We start from the raw sequence: 12246 nt of genomic DNA on the forward strand, positions 1-12246 counted from the left end.
CCCCACTCACCCTCATTGAGAAGGCAAGCAACCTGATACAGGTTATACATGTGTAGTCATGCAAAACAAAACACTTCCATATTAGTCATGTTGTGAAAAACGAAGTATATTTCCCTTAATCCTATCCCGCCTCCCATGTATTCTCTCTTTTGATCCTGTACCTTCTCAGGAGTGTTTGCTTCTGATTATCCCCTCCCCCAATCTGCTCTCCACTCTATCATCTCACCCCACCCCCTCTTATCCCCTTCCCCCCTATTTTCCTGTAGGGTAACATAGCTTTCCATACCTAATGGAGTGTGTAAGGTATTCCCTCCTTAAGCCAAATCTGATGAGAATAAGATTCACTCATTCCCTCTCACCTTCCCACACTTTCCCTCCATTGTAAAAGCCTTTTCTTGCCTGTTTTATGTCAGATAATTTACCCCCATTATACCTCTCCCTTTCTCCTCCTCCAGTATAATCTTCTCTCACCTCTTAATTTTATTCTCCAGATATCATCCATTCATCTTCAACTCATCCTGTGCCTTCTATCTATCATTCTATCTATACATATAATTATTTTCCCCTCCAACTACCCTAATACTGACAAAAGTCTCATGAGTTACAAATATCATCTTTCCATATAGGAATGTAAATAGCTCAACCATAATAAAGCTCTTATGATTTCTCTTTCCTATTTATATCTCTTCATGCTTCTCTTGAGTCCTGTATTTCAAAATCAAATTTTTTATTTAGCTCTGGTCTTTTCATCAAGAATGCTTGAAAGTCATCTATTTCACTGAATGTCCATTTTTTCCCCTGAAGGACTACACTCAGTTTTGCTGGGTAGGTGGTTCCTGGCTGTAGTGCCTTTGCCCTCCAGAATATCATATTCCAAGCTCTGTGATCCCTTAACATAGAAGCTGCTAAATCCTGTGTTATCCTGACTGTGTTTCCACAACATGTGAATTGTTGCTTTCTGGCTGCTTGAAATATTTTCTCCTTGCCCTGGGAACTCTGGAATTTGGCTACAATATTCCTAGGAGCTTTCATTTCAAGAAGGAAGAGGAAAACAATTTCTATTTTACCCTCTGGTTCTAGAAGATCAGGGCAGTTTTCCTTGATAATTTCTTGGAAAATGATGTTTAGGCTCTTTTTCTGATCATGGATTTCAAATAGTAAAATAATTTTTTAAATTATCTTTCCTGGATCTATTTTCCAAGTGAGTTGTTTTTCTAATGAGATATTTCACATTGTCTTCTATTTTTTTCATTCTTTTGGGTTTATTTTACAATGTCTTGATTTCTCATAAAGTCAATAGCTTCCAATTGCTCCATTCTCATTCTTTTTTCTTTTTTAGGGAATTGGGGTTAAGTTACTTGCCCAGGGTCACACAGCTAGTGGTAAGTGTTAGGTCTGAGGCCGGATTGGAACTCACATCCTCCTGACTTCAGGGCCGGTGTTCTATCCACTGAGCCACCTAGCAGCCCCTGAATTCTAATTTTTAAGGAAGTATTTTCTTCAGTGAGCTTTTGGACTTCCTTTTCCATTTGGCCACGTCTGTTTTTGAAGGCAGTCTTCACCTCATTGGCTTTTTGGACCTTTTTTGCCATTTGGGTTAGGCTATTTTTTAAGGTGTTATCTTCTTCAGTATTTTTTGGGGTCTCATTTAGCAAGCTGTTGACTTGTTTTTCATGATTTTCTTGCATCACTCTCATTTCTCTTCCCAGTTTTTCCTCTACTTCTCTTACTTGCTTCTCAAAATCCTTTTTGAGCTCTTCCATGGCCTGGGACTGATTCATATTTTTCTTGGAGAGTTTGGATGTAGGAGTTTTGACTTTGTTGTCTTCTTCTGGTTGTATGTTTTGATCTTCTTTGTCACCAAAGAAAGATTCTATGATCTGACTTTTTTGTGAAGTTTGCTCATGATCCCAGCCAATTTGTTGAGTTTTAAACTCTTTGTTAAGGCAGGGGTCTGCTTCCAGTGTGGAGAATGTGCTGTCCCAAGCTTCTGGGGGGTTTGTGCAGCTGTTTTCAGAAATACTTCTAGGGACCTGTAAGTTTTTAGGTCTTCCAAGGTGGTATGATCAAGGATGAGGTGTTTACTCCCTTCTTGGCCTGTGCTCTGGTCTATGAGTGATCGCAAGCATTCTTTTCTGCCTTGGAATTGTGAGGAGGATTCCCTCTTCACTACCACTACAAGCTACACCATGGCAGTGCTCCTTCTCATCCCAGGACCACCACTCAGAACTGTGAACCAGATCCAACCACAGACAAAGCAAGAGAATCCTGCCTCAGCACCAGCAAAGAGATCCCTGCAATTCCACTCTGATCAGCTACTCAATTCCCCCTCAGTCTGTGGGCTGGGAGCTCTGGAAGCAGCCACTACCCTGGGGCCCTCCTGAGACTGGGGATGGGACCAAGCTTCTCTCTCACTTCAGTTACAGACTTTTCCTACTGACCTTCTAAGTTGTCTTTGGCATTTGTAAGTTGAGAAGTCTGGAAACCACCACAACTGCCTGGGAATCAGTCCTCTAAGGCCTGCTTCAGGTTCAACGAGGCCTATTTTGCCTTCATGCCCATGCCAAACTGTGCTTCTCTCCCAGCCTGGCGCAATAGATCTTTCTAATCAACCATCCAGGTTTTCTTGGGCTGGAAATTTGTTTCACTCTGTCTTTTTGTGGGTTCTGCTGCTCTAGAATTTGTTTACAGGTATTTGGAGGGCTTTGGGGGAGAGCTCAAGCAATTCACTGCTTTTACCTTGCCATCTTGGCTCTGCCCTCTTTTTATTGTTATTCTTGAATGTGAAAGGTAAAGATAATATATAGAGATCAATGCCATATAGTATAACTGTCTTGTGTTTCTTTAGTCTGGGGTGCTTGCAGACAGTATAATCAGCTTGCTCATGTTTTGTTTTGTTTTTGTTAACAGTTCTTTGAATGCCTCTCTTTTACTGAAGGTGTGTCATTTTTCATAGATGATTCACAGAGTACATCACCTTGTATTTAATCTTGGGATCCTTTGCTTTATATAGCACATTATTCTATATCCTCTTGGAGGTGGGTCTCAAATACTCTTCTGATATTCAAATTTCCTTTCCTCTATATACGAAGATCTTTCTCCTGGTCTCTTACATAATTTGTTGATACATCTTGGAGTTTGCCATACAGGGTTCCCCCCACCAGGAAATCTGTGGATTTTTTTGATTCCCACTTTGTTTTCTGTGTTCAGAAGTCCCATGAAGTTTTCTTGTATTACGTCATAAATTATGGTGCTCAAGTTCTTTGATTTGTCATGTTCTTCTGGGACGTCTATGATCCTTCATTTTTCTCTACATACTCTGTCTTAAAGATCAACATGTTTTACTTGTACAGCGATCATTTGTTCTTTGAATGTCACTGCTTTTTGCTTTTATTTCTGTATAACTGTATGTAAGGTATAAGAAATTATGTTTCCACAGATGTAGATGAAGTGGTACTAACAATAAAATTCAGAAGTTGTCACAGGGGCAGAAGGAGCAGTCTTGCTCAAGAATTATTTTTAACAATACTACCCAGAGACAGACAAAACCTGCTGACATTAGTAGTGGAGTTAGAAATGAAGAAAGTAAAATAAAGGTTATAGCTTGGCTAAGGTGCACATGCTCAATGAGCTTATGCATGTTAACTTCTGGGGGGGGGGAATTAATACAATTCTAGGTACAATATTGTATGCAGCAGGAGGGAAAGACATATTAAGGAGTAATATGAAGTAGGTGTTTTGGGAAGTTGTACACCCTGGAGTAACTGACCAATGGGGAAACAAGGGAGGGACCCTGCCTTTAGGGACAGGGATATAACTGCTTGCTCTTGCTTCTGTAGCGTGTGTCTGTCTCTAGCAGCACACCTGCTTCTTGCAAGAATAAATAATAAATGAGCTTGCCTCATCTACCACGGAAGTCTTTGTTTTTCCTATAGTAGTTATTCCTAACAATGTAGTCCCAATAAATTGTTCTCTTTTGGTTTTTTCGGAAAGATTTGCCACCATGGATTCAAATTTTTCTATTCTACCAATTATTGCTACCATGCAGAACATAATTTTTACTCTTCATATTCAGGAATAACCTACTGTGGTTCCATGCTCTCTTGGGAATCCATAGGGATTTCTGGCTCATCACTTGCTGGTTCAATTTCCTTTGTTTTGCAACATTTATTCAGAGAAATTTGGACTCCTTTAAATGTCCTGGTAACAATTTTCTCTTCTCTTTTAATATCTTTCTTGTTGATTTACCTGCTTGTACTCAAGGTTTTTAACTGAGTTTTATTCTTTCTGATGTTTTTGGTCATTTCAGTTTTTTCTTTATAGTCCCCTATTGCCCACTTTCTCCTTCCTCTCTGATAACAAAAGAACTGTCTCTGCATCTTCCCACAGGAGGAAATCCATTTTTCATCATCTTGAATACTTGCACCAAGTGACTTCTGTGTGGAAATAACTGGTCCCAGATGGATGTCAGTCTCCTTTTCTTTGGACCTGATGCAGCCTCAATACATGCTGACACTCTGCCCCGGTTCTTTCTCTTCTTTAAAATATCTGGCACAGCACTGTTAGAGCAGCATGTTATGTCAGGCAAAGCTCAACTTTGCTTTCCTATACTTCTATCTCCTCTGCACAGAAGATTTGGGGTAGGCAGAATTGTATTCTGCTGTTTGTTGACACAGAATGGTATGATAACAGCAGGTGATGAGTGTGCTCACCAAGACTGCAGCATCTGCAAACCAAGAGCTGAATGGATCCCAGATCACAAGTCCGGGGGTCAAGTTAGCCCCCCTACAGATCACGGGAACTGGTAGTGAGGGGTTACTGAGTGAAGGAGTTAGGAATTAGCCTTCTCTTATGTGAAATCACCTCCCTCTATACAGACTTCTCAACTTATTTTACTTCTTATATATAATTCTTTCTAGAGTTTTGAGAGTTTGAGAGAATCAGAGAAAATATTTAATCCTCTCTTTTGTTTATCACATGACCCAGAAGTCCAAATCACATGAAGTCCTTGGATAATGAGACCAGTTAATTCTAATGTTAAAATCTTTAGGATATGATTAAAAATATATTTATTTTAAATCCTTTTCTTCATTTTGTGACAATAACTACATGCACTAAATTGGGCCAATGGGACCCTCTTCATAGAGAAAATATAGCGAAACAATGTAAGCAAAAGCACTGAAATGGGAAACTATTACCTCACACTACCAGACCCCACAGTCGATTAGTGAGTGTGGCCAACTCAACCCCTGGAACTTGTGCTCTGGGATCAATTTAGTTACTAGTTTGCTGTTGTTGGAGTCTCTGCTTGTACACTATTCACTTACCATTACCATACCTTCTTCCTGAAGTTTCTATGGAGAGAAGTTTTATATAGACAGAGAGGCTCCAGATAAACTAACCACTTAGACGTATGAAAATGTTTTAGAAGCCTAAGTGGAAAGGAAAAGGTTCAGATGAGAGGTATACAAAGGTTTGTAAGAAATGTAAGCAATAACCAGAAGTCTCCTTGGATCATCTCTCTAATAATTATGGGAACCATCCCCTAATCCCTTCCATTCCTATTCTCATTTTGGTCTTGAAATATTACTAACTTCTTATTTCTGGTCTTGACTGCTTCTGAGACTACATACATGTCTTACTGGGCCTTAGTTTGTTCATCTTTAAAATAAAGTTTAACATCAGTTCAAATGTCAGCTATGGATATAGGTCAATAAACATTTAAACCTAAACAAGGTCAGATCCTGAGATTAGCTTTATAAACTTGTATAGTTGTCTGCTGATGTAACAACAAAAGAAATCTAGAATAACCACAGTGTTGAAAGGACCTTAAAGGTAATCTTATCCAGTCTCCAATGATTATAGGATTCCTTGGTAAAAGGTCACCCAGCCTCTGTTTGAACACTTGAGTAGTGTACTAGAAATTGTTCTTTATATTGAGCTTAATCTGCCTTCCTTTCTCCCCCTACCTATTAGTCCTAATCTGTTCTCTAGAATTATAAGCATTCAAGAGAAGAGATTTTGGTTGCCCTTTTTGTACTATATTGGGCCAAGACTAGATAGTTCTTCATAGAGGTCACAACCATTAGTGATGATGGCTTTTCTTCAGTTTTGCTTGAATGTGAAAGCTGAATATAACAAGTAGAGACTGATGCCACATGACATGAGCTCTCTCAGATCTTTTCTTCTATTATTCAAAACTCTGCATAATCAGTTACCCTCTCTGCCTCTTCAAATCAAAGAGAGATATCAATTCCTCTTCAAATCACAAAGGAGAGATATCAATCCTTATTCCTCACCAAGTCCAAAACTTCTACTTCACTATTATCCTATTTCTCTCTCATGTCATCTCTCTGCTTTATTTTGAACCTTCAATTTGTTCCCTCACCACTGGCCTCTTTAACTACTAAATATTCTTTCCTCATTTTTGGATTCTGAGATAAGGATTTCTTATATTTTCCTGGTTCTCGTTCTACTTCTCCATGTGCTCCTACACTAGCACTTAACTCTCTTTTCTTAAGGTGAGTATGCCCTAAAGTTCTGTTCTTAAATTTTTTCTTGCTAAGCTTTCCATTTTGGCAATCTCACTCACTCCTGTGTATTCAAAACATCTATGCATATGACCCCGATATCCCCATCTCCAACTTTAGCATCTTTCTATGCACACTTGAGCAACAGCCTAAAAGCACATCATCTAGATGCCCCATTAGCATTTCAAATTCAACATGTCCACAACCAAGCTGCTTATCTCTCCTGAACCTGAACATCATTGTTCAGTATTTCTATCAGTAGTATCATTGTTCACTCAGGCTTTTAAAACTTCCATGGTATTGTCTTTAACTCTTCATGACCACTCAAATACAAATAGAAACAAAGTCCTATTGATGTCAACCACATCATTTATCACAGTCCCTTTCTCTACAATCCCAATGAAATCAATCTATTAAAGGAGTCACCATCATCTTACTTAGGTATAATAATAGGTGTTCTGGTGGGAATACCTCTATAAGTTATATTTCAATCCACTCCTTATTCCATTGTCAAGATAATCTTCCTTTTCTTATGTAACTTCTGTTAGCTCAAAAATCTTGAATAAATCTCTACTGTTGGCCAAGTAAATGGCAAACTCCTTCACATGGCATTCAAAACTTTTCATATTCTGACACCACTTTACCTTTCCAACCTGATTTCATAATGATCTCTCCAGTCTAGTCAAACTGGATTATTATATCCAATGAACGTGACTTGCAATTTCCCATTTTGGTGCCTTTGCTGACATTGTTTCCCTATACCAAGAATGCATTCTCCCTTTCCTCTCTACGCTTCAGCAATTCCTACTTATCTTTTAAAGTCCAACTGAAACTGAATCTTCCTCCAGCCTTTCCTCCATCAGTAATTACCTTCTCCAAAACCTGTTGACTTCACTGTGTCTAAGATATATGAAATTTTGTATATTATGGTTTTCTCTGCTTGGTCTTACAACTTTATTAGACTGCAAACTAACTGAGAGCAGGGACCAGTATTTAAATTAACTTTGCCATCTTCTCCAGCGCTAAGAATGGTACTTTATTCACAACAGGCACTTAATACATTTGAATAAAGGAATGTCCAAATGAAATATGAGAAAGGCTAGAATATATACAATGTGGAAAAAAAATTTTGAGAACAAATAAGAGTATCTTTATAATATGTAAAAGATTAGTGCTGATGCCTACATCCTGAAAATCTAGGACAATGTGTCATAATGACAGTAATCAAAATAAGTGGAAGGAACGGTTGGTTCATCTGAAAAACATAGTATAACCATGAGTTTTTGGTTTTGTTCTTTTTTTTGGTGAGGAGGGCATATGTAAACACTTCAGACTTAGAACAACAGCATGAGAGGGTACAGAGGCCTGCTAATAAAGGGGAATGATGGTGTATGGAGTCAAGGTACAAGTCATACCAAAGGGTGGTAGTCTACCTTCCACCTTCCCAGAGAATTTCAAAACTCACTGATGTTAAGGAAAGGTGAATGTATTTGACATGCTTCACAATGAGAAAACGAAGCTCCCAAACCAGTACCCCTCTGATGTCCCTGAAGATAAATCTTTACCTTACCCCAACCCAAGGCAATTCTACTAACTCCTTCTCACTGCTTCTAACCCCCTACATGCACCCCTAAAGAAAGAATCCTACATCCTGCTATTCAGCAGCCTGAGAAAAGACCAGCAAATTGGAGAAAGGGCTAAGATCAAGGTCTATAGATACAAGGCAGAAACATTCATTTCAAATGTGCATGACAGTAGTGGGAGCTGAGGGAACCCAGAGGATGAAAGAAATAAATCTAGCCTCCATTCAAATTCTAAGTACAAAAATCTACCTTCTAGAGACCAGAAACTGAGCTTTTTCTTCCAGGAAACTGACTCTGCCCTAGAACTGGGAAAACATGGTGTACAAGACCCCATTGGTGGAAAGAGTATAGATATTCTAAGAAAGCATACTTGTTTAGTATAAAAGAGTAATTTACCAAAGATAATCTGTCTTCTTTGCTGATAATATACACTTACTCAGACAACTTTCATAAACTATGATTTGGTGTCCTGAATTCAGACTTCTGCAGAAATTAAGAGATAACAGCTACTATGTAGCTTTTCCCAATTATCCATTCATCATTATATAAAAAACAATTCTTTTGTTTACCTCAGTTCTACTCACTGTATTCTAATTCCTAAAAATACTGCTCAATAAAATAAAGTGAACTTATTAGTTAGTTTTCCATCTAGTTTTATGTTGCAATTTTTGTACCATGCTAGGCCAACAGAAGGCAGCAAAACACAACCCGTAACTCTTAATTCTGGTTCCAGTTTCCAAAAGGAAAATGCTGACAGAAAAAGAATTTGCAAAAGCTTCTAAACTTACGATTCCCAGCCTATATTCCTTTAAGTATTTAGTTGAGACATATATATTCTATATTTTGATCACTTTCTGCATCAATTCTGTATCATTAGTAATAAATGTGACGTATAGAAGAGGAGCATAAAGAGAAAAGAGATACCCTAGAAACTGATCAAACTGTCTACTAAGGTACGAAGGGACTGTGATTTGTACCCAGCAAAGGGAAAACTTAACGCCAAAGAAATCAACATTCATTTGAACACATTGGAGCTTAGGCTATAACACTTTTAGGCAAGACAAACAAAACAAAGTTTTTGGGTTCTTTTTTTGATAATTCAAGATTTAAAATAAAATATAAGGATGGTATCCAAGCAAACCTACTTTACATCAATTTCCACTCTATGGTTTCAATAACGCTAGAAAAATAATCCAATCTTTGGACAATTCTCAACTACAAAGATTCCAACATTTTGTTCTAAAATTCTGTTACAAAGTTGGCTATCTGGAATTTAGAAAATGCTGATTAACTCAGAAAAATGTCTTAAGCAATGGTTATGTTCCTAAGGCCTACAAAAGCTTTTACTTAATTTATAAAGCAGCTAAAATAACATACATTTCTAAGTAAACAATGAGAAAAAAACACTGTGGTAATACTAGCAATCATTGTTTTACAAAAAAGAAATTTAAAAACCAAATAGTATAATCCTGTGAAATGCTTGCTGTGCTTGAGATTTAGTAGAGATCCAATTCCTCCATGAAGGCCGTTGTATATACTCCTCAATAAGCCCATAGCAGACACTACTAGTTTACCTAATTAGTCATTCCTCCCCTACCCTGCGAGGTGTAATCTCAACCAAAAACTTTTGTTACATACAGTATTCAATCCATTTAGGGCCTCAGCTATACTTTTTCTAACTCTAATTTGCCCCGAATCCCATGATATGCTTTAGGGGCCATTAGAGGGAAAAGCTGGGAATCCTGAGTTAGGTCAAAATAACTTTCTGATGCCCTCAATTCTTTTGTACATTAAATCTATCTCCCATCTCCCCCCTCAAATACTGAAGGAGTGATAGCCAAGTGAATTTACCTGGTCTGAAGAGGTATCAAAGAAGCATTAAACAAGTAGTGAGATGGCTCACCAAAGCAGAGACTAATATATAGGCACTTAGAAGAAAGTAAACCCAAGTGAAACAGACACCCACTTAGGAAAAAGGAGTGATAGAGGAAGAAAAGGCCAACTTAGCCGCTCCGTTTTAAGTAAGCAAACCATGCTATCTGCAAAGTGAAACAACTATAGGAGAATTGATCCCTGATACATCTTAGCTTCAAGAAGTGCCTAAGAGAAGTCCAATGAAAGCCCTGTGAGCAATGATACTCAAGGATTAGGGGGAAAGTACATTCCTTAACTCCCAGAACTGCCCAAAGAAGAGAAGCAAAGTAACTTTTGATGTAGCATTAATACATACCTTTGAAAGGAAGTACTGATACAGTGGAATGATAATATGTCATTAGAAAACCTAGGTTGGAATCCCAGCTCTGCCACTTCCTAGATGTATGGCCTTGTGCAAGAAAATAACTTTTTCTTTCCATGCCTCAATTTCCTCATTTAAAAAGAAGTTGTATTAGCTCATAGGGTGGTTTTGAGGATCAAATGAAATGTTATATTATAAAATGCTACGGTAATATAGACTATTATTTTAAAATTCTACTAAGCTCATTACTATTAGCATATTTCAAAGAAACTATATGATAAAAGAATAGGATTCTTATAGAATTCTCTTGATAGATTACACGTACCTAAAAATCTTCAAGCAAAATGTACTAATGCACTGTTTATGCTGCTATAATATTTTTCTTATGGATAGTTTACCTGACACACTGTGTTGCTGGTAATTATAGGAAGATGGAATTGCACCAATAGGAAGTTGAGGCTTTGGATTGCCTGGAGGTACCTCATCATCATCCTCCCCAAAGTGATGAACTTTCTCGTACTTTTCCAAATAACTGAAATAGAAAAAGAAAGAGTTAAGATTTTAGACATTTTTAGCACGTTATTTGTTTAGTTCCTTTCCCACAGTTTCTGTTCTTCTCATCATCAACTCTCTCCAACAAAAAGAATTAAACCTTTCTATATTAAAAGAAGAAAAAATCTGGCATAAAAATGTCAAATAGTGAAATCATTAAAAAAATTCTAGTCCCAAAAAGTTTTTAAACAGTGAAGTGAGAAGGAAAATAATGACTAAAGACACTATCACATATATAAAAAATAGGTGCATTTTATGGTTATGTATATTTTAAATATGTAATGCATCAATAAGTCATAATGCATGGATGTAAAATCTTAAATAAGGAAATATAAACTTCACACACATTTTATTATTTTTGTTATATTATTAAATTATAACCATTGACCAAATGAATAGACTGACTTGAAATTATTGGTATAAAAATGTTGGTTTAGAACTCTGTTCACCATATGGATGACGACTCCTCCATTACTGTTAAGAAACAAATATCCCTTGTCTGCTGTTTAAGCAAGCTCTGGAGAGCATACTCCTATTTTATGTTATTACTGCAACTATGGTCTTTAGCACATTAGCAATTACTGAAACCAGAGGGGCAGGAGGATGAAGACATTGTCTTTGTATCTGCTGGTAAGCTGAAATGGGGAAAGGTTAGCTGTCAATTTCCAGGTATATAAATATAGGGAAGTTTTACTATTGACTTTAAAACAACAACAATACTGAGACTAGCAAACAGTAGAGTTATACACTAGAGACCACTAAAGGTGGCCCAGAGAAACCAAAAGGCAAAATGTCTGCTTATGCCTTCTTTGTATCAGCATGCCATGAAGAACATTAAAAAAAAAAATCATTAAGTTCCTGTCAACTCTGGAGAATTGTCAAAGAAGTGTTCAGAAAAAGTCCACTTTTGATAAAATGCTAAAAGCTCTTAAAGACACGGTATGACAGAGAAATGAAAGATTAAGGATGAGCTTTTAAAGGAAGGGGATCCTTATGCTTCCAAATGGACCCCATTTGGGTTTGTTCTATTCTGCTCAGAATGTATAAAGCCAGGAATATTCTTTGGGGTTTTAGAAAAAAAAATTAGTGAAAAGGAGAATTTCAGTGGTTATGAAAAGCAGCCATTCAATTTTGAATAGGAATGTCTGTTGTACTTTGTCAAAAGCTTTTTTCGGCATCTATTTGAGATTTCTGTTTATATGAGATTATATGATTTCTGTTGGTTTGTTATTGATATGTCCAATTGTGCTGATAGTTTACCTAATACTGAACCAGCTCTACATTCCTGTGATAAATCCTACCGGGTCACAGTATATGATTCTTGTGGTATATTACTGTCATCTCC

The 12246-nt window shown here is 37.3% G+C and overlaps 1 protein-coding gene across 7 annotated transcripts in view; it reads right to left on the bottom strand.

Annotated features, from left to right (window-relative positions):
- Positions 1-12246, bottom strand: part of ARID2 (AT-rich interaction domain 2) — a 221431-nt gene that overhangs the window by 98957 nt on the left and 110228 nt on the right. For all 7 annotated transcript variants that reach the window (XR_013487354.1, XR_013487353.1, XM_078156445.1 and 4 more), the window contains one exon: positions 10748-10881. Coding sequence is in view for 5 of the 7 variants with exons in the window: in XM_078156445.1 (XP_078012571.1) it covers positions 10748-10881 (134 nt within the window). In the remaining 2 variants the exon portion in view is untranslated. The remainder of the gene's footprint in view (positions 1-10747; positions 10882-12246) is intronic.

Source organism: Phascolarctos cinereus, unplaced genomic scaffold, assembly GCF_003287225.1.
Source record: "Phascolarctos cinereus isolate Bilbo 61053 unplaced genomic scaffold, phaCin_HiC Scaffold_1;HRSCAF=81, whole genome shotgun sequence".
In the NCBI taxonomy this organism is placed as follows: Eukaryota; Metazoa; Chordata; class Mammalia; order Diprotodontia; family Phascolarctidae; genus Phascolarctos; species Phascolarctos cinereus.